The sequence below is a fragment of the Eretmochelys imbricata genome, chromosome 2, assembly GCF_965152235.1.
Source record: "Eretmochelys imbricata isolate rEreImb1 chromosome 2, rEreImb1.hap1, whole genome shotgun sequence".
Taxonomy (NCBI): domain Eukaryota; kingdom Metazoa; phylum Chordata; order Testudines; family Cheloniidae; genus Eretmochelys; species Eretmochelys imbricata.
The window spans coordinates 229,494,486-229,511,999 of NC_135573.1; the positions used below are offsets into that span (position 1 = coordinate 229,494,486).

General features: G+C 42.0%; 1 protein-coding gene across 1 annotated transcript in view; it reads left to right on the plus strand.

Annotated features, from left to right (window-relative positions):
• Window positions 1–4,529, plus strand: part of LOC144260723 (macrophage mannose receptor 1-like) — an 84,042-nt gene extending 79,513 nt beyond the window's left edge. Inside the window, exons 28-30 of the mRNA XM_077809435.1 lie at window positions 1,398–1,565; window positions 3,844–3,885; window positions 4,279–4,529. Of these exons, the coding sequence (XP_077665561.1) occupies window positions 1,398–1,565; window positions 3,844–3,885; window positions 4,279–4,529 (461 nt within the window). The remainder of the gene's footprint in view (window positions 1–1,397; window positions 1,566–3,843; window positions 3,886–4,278) is intronic.
• Window positions 4,530–17,514: the final 12,985 nt, after the last annotated feature.

Sequence of the window (17,514 nt, forward strand, 5' to 3'; positions counted from 1 at the left end):
ATAGGGCAAGAAATACAGCCTAATTGGCAGAGGGAAAGAATGAGCTCATAGAGATAAGTTCCAGAAAAGAAACAGGCATCAGACTAAGGAGCTAAGGAAAAAAACGGATACCCTGAGAAAAATAAAAAACTGATGTAAGAGGCATAAATGCAAAAATAGAAGATCAACATAGAGTTCTTGGCAATGGAAGACATATAACTAGACCTGGGTAAGAGCCAGATTTTCCGTTGTGTGGGAAATTTGGCAATTTTGAATTTTTTTTTCTTTTCCTAAACTGAATGAAAACAAAAAAAAGTAGACATTTCCTGTGAAACAAAATGCCTCCTCTCCAATGTTTGAGGTTGATCAGTATGTTTTGTTCTGTTTTTGACTGTTCTTAGCTTTCATATATAAAAATGAATTTCGTTTTGAAAAGTCACTATGAGGAGGAGGATCAGAGTGTAATAAAAAGGAATAATAGGTTGTAAACTGGTCATTCATGAAAAAAAGGTTTAGAGAAGTAATTGCTTGACATCTTAAGTGACTGATTGCATCTTAAAGCACTTCATTCTAGAGCACAAAGAAGGAGGCTATTCTTGCTTTACGCTTAAGAAACACACAGGAGCTGATTCAAGAACTAACTATACTAAATAGTGACTATAATTAAGTTTATCATATTCAGGGAAATAAATGTACCAAAATCTAGCACAGTGACGCCAAGCAGGGGATTTCAAAGAAATGAGGAAGCTGGTTATAAAACCTTCAATTCAAAAGTAAGGAAATCTGTAGACTCAGCATGAAAGTTGTTTAAACACTATTTAAGGGCAATGAAAGAGGCATATCTGTAATGAAAAGGAAACAGCAAGGCAAACAAACGAGAAGTCCCAGTATGGCTAAATAACAAAGTTTAAGAAGTTTATTCAAGTAAACAGATAATCTGTCAGAAAATGGAAATTCAGCCCTGCTGAAGCCAATAGAAGGGAACATAAACTATGGCAAATAAAATGAAAAATGGAAATTAGAAAGGTTATGTGGGATTTTGATGAGTAAATAGTCATAAAAATAAATAACTTGTAAATCACAGAAGATAAGGACATTTCAGAGAAGCTAAATGATTTCTTTCCGTCAGTCATCACCACAATAAGAATAACTAAACAAAATAATAAAACAGAGGATATTACGAGGGATACCTTCCCTGAGTCTGCTTTTCTCAAGTAATCTACGAAAGTCGTGACAGGTTGAGGCTTTGAGACCTTCACACCTCTCTAATGAACATACCTCTTTTGGGGGGCATTTTTCAAAAACTATAGAAATGTGAAATTCTCTGAAGTGCCCTTGAATTTTTTATTCTGGTTGTCAAAAAGTGAATGACTATTAAACAACAGCTTAATGTTCAGTGTATTTCTAATTAACACTAGGACAGTGGTTGTGGCTAGACAACACTGCAGTGGATTTTGTCAACTGGAATGTTGGAGAACCCTCAAGTCAACAAAATGAGCACTGTGTTGAAATGTATGCAAACTCTGGGTACTGGAATAATATTTATTGTTCTTCCTACAAAGGATATGTTTGTAAAAAACCAAAAAGTAAGTGATGAGTTTAATGTATTGTGTTTATGGATTTGTTTAGCTAGTAATGTTTATAGTATGCATGCTCTTAATAGATATGTGCTGCGTGGGGTACATTTGTGATAGATATCCTTTGTGGTTTTATACACAATACAGAATTCACACATATACAGTATGAAAGGAAAGGGTCACGCTGTCGAAAAGTAGGTGCATTCAAAAAATGGACAGCCAAGCTCTGTTTCCGAAAATGCATGCCTGCAAATCAGGAAATTTGTACTTACACTTGCAGAATTGCCCGTAGAATTACAATAATTGTGTGTGTGCAATTGCATGGGCGCTGTTAGGGTTGCATTTTTTGCGCACAGAATTTGATCCATTCCTGAAAATTTTGTTCTCATGAAAAAATGCTTATATCTTAACCTAAAGCTATTCTGTATGTGTTTCTCTCTCATACACACACACGTGCGCGCAATCGACACTCTTTGCTGCTGCTTATATCAAATAAATATTCATTAGTTTCACTTCTTAGTATTGCAATATTCTTTCCTGAAGCATGTTAGGGGAAGATGAGTGAGCTGGAAAAGGAAAAATTGATCACGGAAAAGCAAATAGCATTGGTCTAAGTGTACAAAATTTAGAAAGTCCTTGAAATAATGGAATGTGCAAACTCAGGAACAAATCAGAAGCAAGCCTGTCCTGTGGGCTCGAGTACATATACTCCAGTACCCTGGTGTCACTGGTAGTGTTTAGAAAGCTCTGTGCTTTACCATTTCCACCTCTTGGGTGTCAATATTTATTTTCTTCATCCTACTTTGTGAAGATGGTGCCCGTTGCCCTATTAAGAATGGCTGCACAAATTAAAGTAACATGAGTACTACCTGGAAAATTCACCCATTATTTAAATGGAATCTTTTTTTGAGAAGCCAGACTCTTGAATTAACTTATTTTGTATCATTTCTGTACATCTCCAAGTGACGTGATTTTGTTATGAAGCAGAAATACGATGAACAATGTTATCTTTGCTGTCCTTCTGATGCAGGTCAACCAGGAAGCAATGGGCATTTCATAAGAGTGCCTATTTTTGCAACATTTCCTGCTCAATTCAATTTTTCAACCAGACAAATTCAGCTGAATCATTTGAGATTTGCCGCAACCAATCCTACCTCCCAAAGGTGCAAAAGGAGCCGAGTATGTGGCGAGAGCATTTCTCCCACATTGCATTGTAACGGCAAGTTTCTTGTGAACATGCACCAACTGTTGCAAAATGCATTCCGTATTTGAAATGTGCCTAGTTCCTCTATATGAAGTGAGGGAAATCCCATTATTCTTTTCTAGAAAGCTGCTCCTGAGTACACAACCATCTGATTTTCTCCTGACTGCTGATGAAAGATGTTTTTTATATTATACAAACAGCCTTGCAAAATTGTCACAAAAATGTAACAGACCATCCACAAAATCTACTCACCTGTACTTCAATGTGATGATTAACAATAGAAAAACAAATGATATTTTATTTACCTATCAAAAATAAATAATAACCCTAGGTGGGTGAATAAGTGGAATTTTGCAAGGCTGTGATAATTCTCCATTTTACAGTACAGAGAATTAATATAACCTGTCAGCATGTTAAATTTAAGCCTGCTTTTTCTTGAAGAGGCTGTACAACATAGATCTATAACTGCAGTCTTCCTTTAACTGAATATTTTCCATTGCACATGTTTACATAATTTCTACCCAGATTATTGAAAACCCTGGAAATATTTCCATTCTGTGTATGCAGTTGAACTTTATTTGATAAATAAGCAAAAAATATTGGGGTGTTAAAACTAATACAAAGATGTCACATAGGACCCAATCCTGCAAACATTTACTGCCAGGCCTAGTCCTTACTGTGACTTCTTTAGAATAGTAATCGCTGTGCCCAGTTGTAATCATATGCAGGATTAGGTTTATAGGCCACATTCCTACAAGCTGCTCTGTGAAGTGAAGTGCTGCGTATGCAGCACTCCATGGACTTCACTGTGGCTCTGCACTGGTGCAGGGGTCTGTCAGTGTGGAGCTCACAGCAGAATCGTTTCAGCTTCATTGCATGGTTTGTAACTACATTAGATTCATTTATCACATGTTGCTACTGATAAAAATATTGTATTTATTCAATACCAGAAAGTCCATGGCCCTGTTTAGGCAAAAAATGGTCATTTTTACAGTATATACTAGTATGTGTTAATGTACAATTTTCAGTATATAATAAAGACTTTTAATGATTCTGAGTAACTGTTTTTCTTCTGTTTTAAAGCTGTTGATGTGCAATCAACTGAGAAGCCCCCAGACAAGAAAGGTAGGGTTACTTTCTTTCAAATAAATGAAGAAAAAGCCCAAATAAAAGCATTAGTATATATTATACCAGATTGTCATATTTTATATCATAATGTCACATATATTTTTAGATGTTAAATGGCTATCAAATGCATTTCCTCAATAATAAAACATCCATAATACTCCATTTATGTCCAAATGCAGAACTCTTCCCTAAAATTGGATTGAAATGTTGTGTTAAGCTTTATTCATATGCTTTCTGATTTTGCCTTCTGCATTGTCAGTCACTAATTATCTGGAGATGGTAAAGCATTCATGCATAAGAATAAACTACTATTTCTAAGTACAGGATTGTGTTCTATGATCAGATGCCAAGTACATGATTTCTAGTTAACTGCTTTGCATTCGTTTACAGCAGTGAAAAAGGAGGAGAAGATTCCTGAACCTAGTCACAGCAAAACTGGGATTGTAATTATTGTGGTGATCCTTATCCTAGCAGGAGTTGGCCTTGCAGGCTATTTCTTCTACAGGAAAAGAAAGAACCACATGTCAACAAATGACAGCTTTGAGAACAACCTGTATTTTAATACTGACGCAGTTCCTGGAACTAGTGACACAAAGGATCTTGTGGCCAACATTGAGCGAAATGAACATGCTACTCTCTAGTCTGATAAATTAAAGATGGGCCTTGTTTTAATAAAATTATGCAACTGGGTTACCTGAAGGTTTAGGACAAAGCTATTTTCTCCTGTGCAAACCCTGTAGCAGTCACTTTTTCAGTGTCTGCATATTTTTTTTACGTACTAGCAGCAGCAATTACTTCATTTCATAATCATTCTATAGTTGTATAAGATTCCAGAACTACTTTAACAAGAGCATTTCTCATGAAAAATATAGCGCTGACTAATTATGAAATGGAACAAATGGATACACTTAAAAGAATGAAAATGAAACACAAGCCACTGTGAATAAGTCTTCAAAGCATTTGTTTCTTCACCATACCTGCATCACCCTCATGAGTGTCGGGCTTCACATCAATGCAGTCTCTCCAAACTGCTCAGCAAGCACTTGTCTCATTCTGTTAATAATGCACATATTCCTGGAAACCTCACTACAAGGGTTTGGCACTGGGTAGCTGATGGCACTGTATTTGAATACATCCCATTTAAAAAAATGCTGCATATGGCATAATTTCAGTTCCTGTAATCTCAGACAATATACAGAGCCAAATACGCAGTTCCCCTCCATCTCACACCCCCTCAGGGGCTACCCATAATCGGGGTGCAGGCCTCTGGAGTCCAAGCAATGTGACTGGCAGACACTACCAGCACCTTTTACTGGCCACAGAAGGGGTTTGTCTGGGTAGCATGATGATGAGACCTTGGCAATACCTTTCTGCGTACCAGCATAGATGTCATTGGTTGGAGGATACTGGCTATGCATATTCTAAAGATGCAGTAGCAATGGACAACTCTCATGATGCTCCTCTTGAAACACTGCCACTTAGATACTTTTTCTCCATAATACAGCTTAGCCTTGTAAGAGAGATCTTGGCCTATACAATGCAATAACTTTGCTAATGCACCTGTCATCCCTATTGCTCTAGCAGATCAGCTGTTTCTTTCTATAATGTTTTAAGAGTGAAATATTTCAGAAACTTTAGCTTCCCAAACGATCATTTTATAATCTGATTTTTGTATATCTTGTAAAATGTAAATCATGTGTGCATTACATTTTTTTCCTCACACAGATATGAATGTGTGAAAGGAAAATTTAAATGTTTCCTTCATTTATGCATTCAACTTTAGTTCTGTGAAATAAACAATAACAGACTGTGACTTTTTAATAGTTTTGCATTTTTAGAGTACGTAACTCACTATTCACATTGAAACCAGTAGGAAAAATAAAGAGTTATTCATTAACTAATACTGACCTGGAGCAATACCAGCTTGTGTTGTGATCAAGTAATATTAGTGCACAAGGCAACAGTAAATAAGAGGCAACATCCAGCCACCAAAGCAGAAAAAGAAAATGGATATGCCAACAATTTTTGTTTATCTTGCGCGCATATTTCATTGTGGCCTACTGGGTGGCTCCCTGAAACCTTTGGTGTTGTGTCCAGTCCTCAAATTGTCATATTTCTAACAATCTTATTGCTTATTTCACCTTTCCATAGTTCTTCCCTCTTTCAGAACAAGAGAGCTCTTAGAAGTTGCAGAAAGGCCCTTTTCCAAGCGGTGTCAGGAGTCCTACAGGGAAGGAGACCTGAAGAGAGAAACCTGTACTCTAAGAAGTTAATTTGGAGTGAGCGTTTTACTAGAGAAAGATAGGCCTCTCCTGCTAGAGCCTGATTCAAAGCCACCTGATGTCAATGAGGGTCTTTTTCACTGACTTCAATGAACTTTGGATCAGACTCATGGAGAGCAAGTCTACCATGGAAAAGGTGGTACCAGCCAGAAGAGATTTGAAAGGGATAATAGGAGCAGGAAAAGAAACAAGGCCATCTTTATTTTTATTGTAGTAACATCCAGAGGCCCCCATCAAAATCTGGGACTCATTCTACTACCTGCTGTACTGCAACAAAGGTAGACAAGATCTCTGTCTGATTTGAACCAAGACACAAAAAATGAAAGTGTCAATAAGAGAGAAGGAAGGAGAAGAGGATAAGGAGGGAATTAGCTTCTGTTTCTGAGTGCTCTGAACATCATCCCCACATAGAGTGAATTAGAATATACATGGAGTTGACAAAAGGAGGGATACATTTAGCAAGATTTGTATCCAGAAAAAATGGTTACATGCTCCTAACCACCAGTGAAATTCACCCCATGCAGAGGGCCTGCAGAAGGTCTATGAGCATTTGTGTCCCATCTGAGCCCTCAAGATAGTGCTTTTATCTGAAGTGCAGATGAAAAAGGCATGTTTGGCTATAGTTACTACCGTAGTATCAGGTTTGGGTCTAAAAATACTGAATGTATCATGCCACTATATAAATCAGTGGTACATGTTGATGTAGAATGTTGTGTTCTGTTCTGGTCACCTCATCTCTAAAATGATATAGCAAAAATATAGATATAGAGGTTCAGTGAAAAATAATGTAAATCATTCCATTTGAAGACAGATTAAAAACTCTGGATTGTTCACCCTAGAGAGAGGATGAATGAGAGAGGTCATGATAAAGATACACAAGATAACAAACTTTGAAGAGAAGGCATATCAGGATCTTCTGTTCACACAATCACTATACCAGGACAAGGGCGCATTCAATGAAACAGCAAATTTAAACAGGAATACTTTTTCACACAACACCAGTGTCATAAGATATGATCAAGGCTGAGATTAGCAGGATTCCAAAAGGATTGGATATTTATAAAGACAAAAATATCCATATTCCATCATTATAATAGTATGTAAAAAGACGAGCTTTGGGAAGGCTATAAACCAGTGGTGGGCAACCTGCGGCCACTTGTATGAGCTAGCCAGCAAGAAAGGGGGAGTAGGCAAATAAGGCCAGAACAAAGACTTGCTGCAGTGAGGGGAGAGCAGCTTGTCTTTGCAAGTTAGAAAGACAACCTTTAGCCTGCCCTGAAGGACTACAGCCAAAGGATTGATTTGGGATGTAAGCACACAGCCAGCAAAGGGAAATCAAGCACAGACAGTGCACGGTAAAGAAAAAAATAAAAAGTTTCCCTGTGAAAAAGAAGACCGCGGGGAGGGTGTGAAGTTCTAAAGGAGAGAAATGAAATGGCAACCTTTGTGGGCAATATTAGCGAATTTGATGAAAACCAAAAATCATGGGTGGTACCTCAAACGTTTTGAGCAATGTGTAGCTTGAAATTCTGTTCTCGACAGATGACTTTCAACCGTGCTAACAGTGATGGGTCCAAAGGCATGTGTACTGCTCCATGACGTCTGGATTCCAACTGTGCCTGGAGCTCCCACATATGCATCAGTTACTGCAGCAATGCAGGGACATTTTTCTCGTACCCCATTGATGACAGCAGACCAATATCACTGCCCTAAGAGACATCAGGGAAGTGGAGAGTCAGTAGCACAGTTCATTGCTGCTCTAAGGAAGTTAGCAGAACATTGAGCAATGCCCTGCGTGACTAATGAGTCTCTGAATTACACAATGACCAGATCTGGAAAAAGTTACTGCTGTATCAATTCTTTCATTCAAGAAGACTGTTGAGGTAGGTATTGCCATGGAAACTGCAGAGAATAAATGGACACAAATCTGACATCAAGAATTATAACATTCAAAAACCAGTAGAACACTTCAACCTGCCTGGACACTCAATAACAGACTTAAAAGTGGCAATTCTTCAACAAAAACACCTTCAGAAACAGACTCCAATGTGAAACTGCAGAACTGGAATTAATTTGCAAACTGGACACCATCAAATTAGGTCTGAATAAAGACTGGGAGTGAATGGGTCACTACAAAAACTAATTTCCCCCTACTGATATTCACACCTTCTTGTTAACTGTTTGAAATGGGGCACCTTGATTACACTGGCCTTATTAGCTCTACAAAAGTGATTTCCACTCCTTCTTGTTAGCTGTTGAGAATAGCCCACTTCCACCTTAATTGAATGGGCTCATTAGCACTGACCCCCTCCCCCCACTTGGTAAGGCAACCCCCATGTTTTCATAATGCTGTGTATTTATACCTCTCTACTGTATTTTCCACTCCATGCAAGTGGGTTTTAGCCCACGTAAGCTTATGCCCAAATAAATTTGTTAGCCTCTAAGGTGCCTCAAGGACTCCTCGTTTTTGCTAATACAGGCTAACACGGCTACCCTTCTGAAACCTGGAATTCAGTGTGACATAAGAAGCTCACCTCCTGAATCAGTGAGACAGAGGACCATGGGAATGTAAGGAATTTCTATGTGGCTGTTGTGCACAAACTATGCATGCTGAGAAGGATTACTTGACAGGCCAAGTCATTTGCAGGAAGTGCCAGAAGAAAGGACACATCACTGTGACCTGTCATACAGCTTGTCATAAAAATAAAGGGAAAGGTAACCACTTTTCTGTATACAGTGCTATAAAATCCCTCCTGGCCAGAGGCAAAATCCTTTCACCTGTAAAGGGTTAAGAAGCTAAGGTAACCCCACTAGCACCTGACCCAAAATGGCCAATGAGGGGACAAGATTCTTTGAAATCTGTGTGTGTGTGGGGGGGGGGGGGGAACAAAGGGTTTGGTCTGTCTGTGTGATGCATTTGCCGGGAACAGATCAGGAATGCAAGCCTTACAACTCCTGTAAAGTTAGTAAGTGATCTAGCTAGAAAATGCATTAGAGTTTCTTTTGTTTAATGGTTTGTAAAATAAGCTGTGCTGGAGGGAATGTATATTCCTGTTTTTGTGTCTTAAGGTTTTGCCTAGAGGGATTCTCTGTGTTTTGAATATGATTACCCTGTAAGGTATTTACCATCCTGATTTTACAGAGGTGATTCTTTTACCTTTTCTTTAATTAAAATTCTTCTTTTAAGAACCTGATTGATTTTTTCCTTGTTCTTAAGATCCAAGGGTTTGGGTCTGTGTTCACCTGTACCAATTGGTGAGGATTATTATCAAGCCTTCCCCAGGAAAGGGGTGTAAGGCTTGGGGGGGGGGATATTTTGGGGAAAGACGTCTCCAAGTGGTCTCTTTCCCGTTCTTCGTTTAAAACGCTTGGTGGTGGCAGCATGCTGTTCAAGGACAAGGCAAAGTTTGTACCTTGGAGAAGTTTTTAACCTAAGCTGGTAAGAATAAGATGGGGGTCTTTCATGCAGGTCCCCACATCTGTACCGTAGAGTTCAAAGTGGGGAAGGAACCTTGACACAGCTCAGCAACCAGTAACACAGGGTAACCATAAATCCAAGAAGATGCCTATGAAGACTGAACCTAAGAAAGGATGGAAGTTGGGAATCTATAATGCAGAGGGAGATGAGTTCTAGTGACACTGATAAAGACCTAGAACTGCATATGTTAGAAGCTGGAATCATACATGGCATCTGGCTCACAGCCTTGATCGAGGGAGTTCCTACAAGAATGGAGACTGATGTTGGAGCAGCTGTCCCACTGATTTCTGCATCTCCTATCACCAGACTTTGTCATAAGTTCCCCTGGAAGAAAATTCCACAGTTATGAAGACCTATACTGCAGGAAAGTTCCTCTTAATGGACAATCAGTCATTTTACCCCTACATGTGATTGAAGGAAAGTATCCACCATTATTTGGCAGAACTTGGCTTGCGAAGCATTTGGACTGAGGTGATCACAAAAACGCTTCAAAACCTTTAATAAATACTGGACATACTCTCCAAAGTTTTTGAAAAAGAGCTTGGACAGATAAGCAACATGTCAGTGAAGATCACTGTTAAGTCTGACAGCCAGCCAAAAGTTTGCAAGTTGTGCCTTATCCTCTGAAGCCTCAGGTGGAAGCTGATTTGGACAATTCGTGAAAATTGGAGTCTTGTCACTGATTTCACACAGTGAATGGGCTACACCCATCGTGCTAGTGATCAAGAAGGATAGCTCTGTCCAAATTTGTGGAGATTTCTAAGTGATGCTGACTCCAGTTTTATGTGCAGACCAGTATCCACCATCTCATGTTGAAGATTTGTTTGCTAGTCTTAATGGAGAGTCAAGGTGAGTAAGATAATGTATTTTATTGCGCCAACAGACAGGCCAATAAAAGATATTACCTCACTCACCTTTTCTCTTTAATATCCTGGGACCAACGTGGCTACAACAACACTACGAACAACTCTTAGTGGAAGATAGTGTTTCTTTAAATTGGATGTGCTCAGTGCATGCCTACAAATGAAGATTGACCTGGCCTCTTGTACGTATCTCACAATTAACACACAAAAAAGGCTTATTTTGCTACAACATGTTGCCTTTTGGTATCACTCTGAGCACCTGCCCTGTGGCAGAGAGCCATGGATGAGATCCTGAATGGAATGAACACCATTCATTTGGATGACATCCTTGTTACAGGAAAGCATCAAGAGGATCATCTTCAAAATTTGAATGCTGTCTTGCAAAGTTTTGAAGACCATGGGCTGGGAGTATGTCAAGACAAATGTGAATTCTTCTTTGAGTGCTTGCTCATATCCATTCCCATGTAAGCATGTGTGCCACAAGCATAGTCACATGGGTTATCTGTGAATTAAGGTTGTATCATATGGGAAATGTGGATGATCATTCCAAAATCATTTCAGTCTCTTGCTCTGGAAACTCTTCATGAAGATCATTGTACAGATGAAGGCCCTAGCCCGGAGACACATCTGGTGGCCAGGGATCCATGAAGACATTGAGAGGAAGGCAAAGTGCTGTACCACGTCAGCAAATTCAGCATGACCCTGGTCTGGCTTCTGACTCTTGGTTATGGCCTCAGGCTCTTTGCACACACATTCATTAGAAGGTTATATAGGATGTATATAGTGGGGCTACTCAAGGAGAACACGGGTTTAAAAAGCCTGCTTCTAAGCGACCAGAGGAGCTAGCAAACAGGAACAGCTAACAGGGGAGTTTTGTGAGGGATTTCTCCAGGTGAAGGACAAGTGGCTACGTGACTCTTGGGGTGAGTTTGTTGTCTGTAGTGTGCGTGTTTGTGTTGGTTGTATGCTTGGTGCTTGACTGAAGTACATAGTGTGATCTGTTTGTTTGGAGGACTATGTGCTGAGCCTAGCGGCCTGCTAGGCAAGGGTGAGAGCTTCTTAATGAGGCTTTGATCCCCAAACCCTTTAGTATCCATCAACCAAGGGGTGGGGCTACCCAGGGAGAACAGGAGTTTAAAAAGCCCACTCCTAAGTGAGCAGAGGAGCTAGCAAACAGGAGCAGCTAACAGCGAGTTTAGAAGGGGAGTGAGGAGGGGGCCTAGATACACTTCATAAATATTCTTTAAATTTAAGGCAATAAACACCCCCTAATAAAAACAAACAACAATAAAGAAAGAGCTGCAGGAGTAAAAAGATAATGCAGATGTAGGCAGAAGTCTAGCAACAGAGTGGGGGCTATCCAGTTTATTGCACTGAATGCAGCATGTATGATTACCTGCCTTATGGATTTGTGTGCATTTGGTGCAAGGAGCTCCTGGCCCTCAGAGACTGTGTATGGGCTTTGGAGATGACTGGCTGAACTGGAGGAGCTAAGGGAGACAGAGAGGTCCCTAGATAAGATGTTCAAGGACACTGTAGAATGGTCCCACCCCTGGTCTGACAGCCTCTGTGCTGTTGAGGTGTATGAAAGTCTCAGGGAAGGAGAACATCCAAGTGGAGCAGAGGGAAACAATCACATAGTTGGGACCCTCCTTCCAGACGATGCCATGGTATCCTCTCTCACTGAGGATACCTCCCTGTGGGAGGGAACTCCAGTTATTAGGAAGAGACAGATAATAGTAATGGGGGATTTTATCATTAGAAACATAGCTGGGTTTGCGATGACCGGGAGAAGCGCATGGTGACTTGCCTGCCTGATGCGAAGGTTGCAGATCTCTCAAAACATCTGGACAGACTTATGTGTAATGCTGGGGAAGAGCCGGTAGTCGTGGTACATGTAGCCACTGATGGCAAAGGGTAGTCGTGGTACATGTAGCCACTGATGGCAAAGGGAAGGATAGGAGAGAGGTCCTGGAGGCCAAATTTAGGCTGCTATATAAGAGATTAAAGTCCAGGACATCATGGTAGCATTCTCTGAAATACTTCCAGTTTTACACGCAGGGCCAGTCGACAGGCAGAACTGCAGGTGCTCAGTGCATGGATGAGATGATGGTGTATGGAGGAGGGGTTTAGACTTACTGTATTAGGAACTGGGTAAACTTTTGGGAAAGGGGGAGCCTATACAGGAAGGATGAGCTCCACCTAAACCAAAATGGAACCAGATTGCTGACACTTAAATTGTAAAAGGTCATAGAGCAGTTTTTAACCTAGGGACAGGGGAAAGCCAACAGGTGCAGAGGAGCACATAGTTTGGACAGAGATATCCCTTAAGGGAAAATCTATTAATGGAGATTCTCTATGTCCTACTAAGGAGGAGAGGATGGAAACCTGAAAATATGTGTAGGATCTGATGAGAAACAGTTAAATGAAAAAGAGTCCTATTCAATTACATCATGTAATGGGAGATAAAATATTGTCACTTTTTAGCTAAGTGCTTATATATATTAAAAGATACAGTGTAAAAAGTGAAATCCCTTGAAGTTGCATGGAAGCTTTTTAAAGATAACAAAATAGAGGCTCAATTTAAATGTATACCCAAAATTAAAAAACACTGTAAAAGGAACAAAAAAAAATGTCGCCATGGCTAAACTGCAAAGTAAAAGAAGCAGTGAGAGGCAAGAAGGCATTCTTTTAAAAGTGGAAGTCAAACCCTTTTGAGGAAAATAGACAGGAACATAAACTCTGGCAAAGTTTAAAAATGTAATTAGGCCAAAAAAGAATTTGAAGAACAGCTAATCAAAGACTCAAAAACGAATAGCAAAAAATTGTTTTAAGTAAATCAGAAGCAGGAAGCTTGCTAAACATCCAGTGGGGTCACTGGATGATTGAGATGCTAAAGGTGTACTCAAGGATGATAAGGCCATTGCAGAGAAACTAAATGAATTCTTTGCATGGGTCTTCACCAGTGAAGATGTGAGGAAGATTCCCCGATTTAAGCCATTTTTTTTAGGTGACAAATCTGAGGAACTGTCTCAGATGGAGTAAAGACAACCCAGGAAATTATAGACCAGTCAGCTTAATTTTGGTACCTGAAAAGATAATGGAGCAAATAATTAAACAATCAATTTGTAAGCACCTAGAAGAAAATAAGGTGATAAGTAACAGTCAACATGAATTTGTCAAAATGAAATCATGTCAAACCAACCTAATATTCTTCTTTGATAAGGTAACATGCCTTGTAGTTAGGGGGAAGCAGTAGATGGGGTATATCTCGGCTTTAAATCTTTTGATACTGTCTTACATGACCACTTCTTAAACAAACTAGAGAAATATATCCTAGGCCAGTGATGGGCAACCTGTGGGCCGCACGCAGCCCATCAGGGTAATCTGCTGGTGGGCCGTTAGACAGTTTGTTTACATTTGCATGGTTGCCCACACCTCCCAGTGGCCGCGGTTCACCGTTCCCGGCCAATGTGAGCTGTGGGAAGTGGTGCAGGTATGGCAGATTGGGGTTAATTGAGCCCAGAGGAGTTCTTTAACCCACTTTTAACTAGGGCAAGGAGCAGTTGTGCCACAAGGACTTTATGTGGAAAACTGTCTACTAGAAGCTGGTCTGAGATCACTGACTGAGATCATTTCCTCTAGGCCACAAAACATCAGTCAAGTGATGATACACAGCTGTATCTATGTTTAATGTGTTGCCACATTTCTTGCTAATATGTATTTAATCTTCATTTCCTCATTTTCTACAAATGTGTCCAGATTTTAAGGGAAGGTGGTGCATCTGAGTACTGTGAAAGTAAAGATTTCCTGTCCCCTAGGCAGATGCTGCTGATAGAACATGCTGAATCATTGCTATGCCCAGTAACCTTCTTCCCAGGTCCAGGCTTTAGGGCCCCACTTCACTCAATGGAAGGTAGATTTAGGCTCTGCCACTGCTACCTCCCTGAAGTGCTGCTGCTGGAGACTTGTGCTTCTGGGGTTTGTGCTTAGGGTTGCCAACTTTCTATTTGCAGAAAACCAAACTCCCTTGCCCCCCCCACCCCACCGCTTTTCCGAGGCCACGCCTCCTGCTCACTCCATCCCCCTCCCTCTGTCGCTTGCTCTCCCCCACCCTCGCTCACTCACTCATTTTCAGCGGGCTGGGGCAGGAGGTTGGGATGTCGGGGGGGTGGGGGAGGGCTCCAGGTATGGGCTCTGGGATGGGGCTGGAGATGAGGGGCTTGGGGTGCAGGAGAAGGCTCTGGGCTGAGGCAGGGGGTTGGAGTGTGTGTGTGTGGGGGGGGTGAGGGCTCCAGCTGGGGCTGTGGGTTCTGGGGTGAGGCTTGGGTTTGGGGTGCAGGAGGGGAATCTGGGCTGGGGCAGGGGGTTGGGGTGCAGAAGGAGGTGGGGGGTGCGGGCTCCTGGCAGCGCTTACCTCAGGTGGCTCCCAGGAAGCTGCCGGCATCTCCCTCCGCCTCCTAAGCAGAGGCGTGACCATGTGGCTCTCCTTGCTGCCCGCACCTGCAGTCACCACCCCCTCAGCTCCCATTGGCTGTGGTTCCTGGCCTATGGGAGCAGCTGAGCTGGCACTGGGGGTGGGGACAGTGCGCAGAGCTCCTGTGGCTGTCCCTCCAACTAGGAGCCAGAGGGAGATTCTGGCAGCTTCCCGGAAGTCACTCATAGCTGGGTAGGGAGCCTGCCTGTGCTGCCGACTAGCATAACTATCAGCATAACTTAATGACCCAGTCAGCAGTGCTGACTGGAACCGCCAGGGTTCCTTTTCGACCAGGCATTCCAGTCAAAAACTAGACACCTGGCAACCCTGTGGTGGCAAAATCAAGTATAGGCCCTGAGGTGAAAGACCCCCTAATATTTCTATTTATTTGTTATTAGCATCTCTCTACAGATCCTTGGTGCCTTTTAATATTAGCAACTACTTCTCCAAAAACTAATCAATCTTCAGAACAGGTTCACTTTCTCATCCCCCACTGTATTAATGTGCATTCTGTTACTATAAACCCCCTCTCTTGGCTTCTGTTCTGTTGGGGCTGTCTGGGACACTTGACGTCCTGTGCACCAGGCATGAGAATGGGAGTGATGGCAGAGGTTCTACTTTCCTACAACTCTCCAATTTCCTCCCACTGTCATCATCCAGTTGCCTCTGGTGCAACTTCTGCTGGCTCTGACCCTTGTAGAAGAAACAGAAAAACGCCTGACTAAGGAGATAGTGATTGTACTAGAAAAAGAGGGCCTTAATCAGGGGCCTCCAAAATAACCCAAATTACAATATCATATATATTACACACAAAAGTCATGCTAAAGGAACATTACAATTGCAAAGCTGAGCATTTCAAAGTTACGCAAGGCCAGAACAAAGGTTGCTTGTTCGTCCTTATTTTGAGTGCCTTGGGCATATACATTATGATACAATCTTTAATTACATGTATACATACTACTTTTTCCAGCCACTCATAGTCTCTTCCATCCACTGACTCCCAGTCTCCTGTTCCCTGCCCACCCCCATTTCCCCGCCCAGCCAGTCCCAGGCTCCCCTCCTCTCAGTCCCAGTCATCTTGTCCAGCCCATCCATATTCCCATTCACCTCCAGCTTCCAGTCCAAGCTTCTCTTCCCCCACACCTGCCAGCCTCCTGCCCCATCTATCAACCCCCCCGCCTCAGCTCCTTGTCCCATTCTATTCCCTGGTCCCTCCTCAGGGTGTGAGTCATGCCAGAATGTTCCAGAACACCATTCCAGCACTGCTGGAAGGGGCATTTCTTTACGACCAGCACTATTGCTTATGAATGAGAGTTCTTGAAGTACCAGAAATGCACTGTCCCTCCCTGATCTGGCTCTTCTCTCCTCTGCATTTGTCAGGTGGCTTGCTCCTCCCGGCTTCCTGGGACAGGAGAGAGAACACTGACAGCACAGGACTGAAAGGCTCCCTGTTCTCAGTTCTGGTGCCCAGTACCACCACTACAACCATAGGTGCCAACTCTGTGGGTGCTCTGGGGCTGGAGCATCCGCTGGGAAAAATTAGTGGGTGCTCTGCACCCACCGGCAGCCAAGCTCCCCTCTCTGCCCCTTCTCACCTCCACTCCACCTCCGCCTCCTCCCCTGAGTGTGCCACGTCCCCGCTCCTCTGCCTACCTCCCAGCGCTTGCCACCACCAAACAGCTGTTTGGCAGCGTAGCAAGCTCCGGGAGGGAGGGGGGAGGAGCAGGAACGTGGCACGCTCAGGGGGGAGGTGGGGAAGAGACGGGGCCAGGGTGGGGATTTGGGGAAGGAGTTGGAATGGGGTAGGGAGGGGATGGAGTTGGGGTGGGGACTTTCGGGAAAGGGTTGGAATGAGAGGGGGGCCAGGGACAGAGTGGGGTCAAGCACCCACCAGCGCGAGCAGACATCGGCGCCTATGCGTGCAGCAGCCAGGAACAGCAATTTCAGGGAAAGTCTTGCTTGGTACCTGTAGTCTCAGGATAGATCATGTTTACTGTAGGCAGAATCTTCTTGAACCTTTGCAGTTAAATTCTTCCAAGTCTCTACTGAGCATGTGTGAACTGAGATTTTTCAAAGACTTATCACTTTCAAGTTCCTTCTCCAAAGCCTGGAAGCACTTGAGCTTTTCAAAGAATTTTTTTAATATGACTAAACAATATATTTACCTAACCTTGTTCTAAGAAATGGCTGAACCCTTTTGTTGGAAACTTTCAAATAAAGAAGCAAATAACAGACACCCAGCACAGAACTTTTCAAACCAAATGGTTAGAGTATGGCAAAGTTATAAGCAAGTGAAAATAGGGTCTTATAATAGAAAGTGTCAGGCATCCTCAGTATTAGCTTGTAGCTTGTACTTATTATATATATTATATATTATTATATATTTTAAAGGGAGCAAGTGTTTAGAAAAGTGAGCCACTCTTCTAAAAACTGAGGTTGGTGCATATGGCATTGCTTTAACTCTCCTAATGGAAATTTTTGTTTGGGAATTGCCTCTAATTTTCAAAAATAGGAAAATAAACTTTC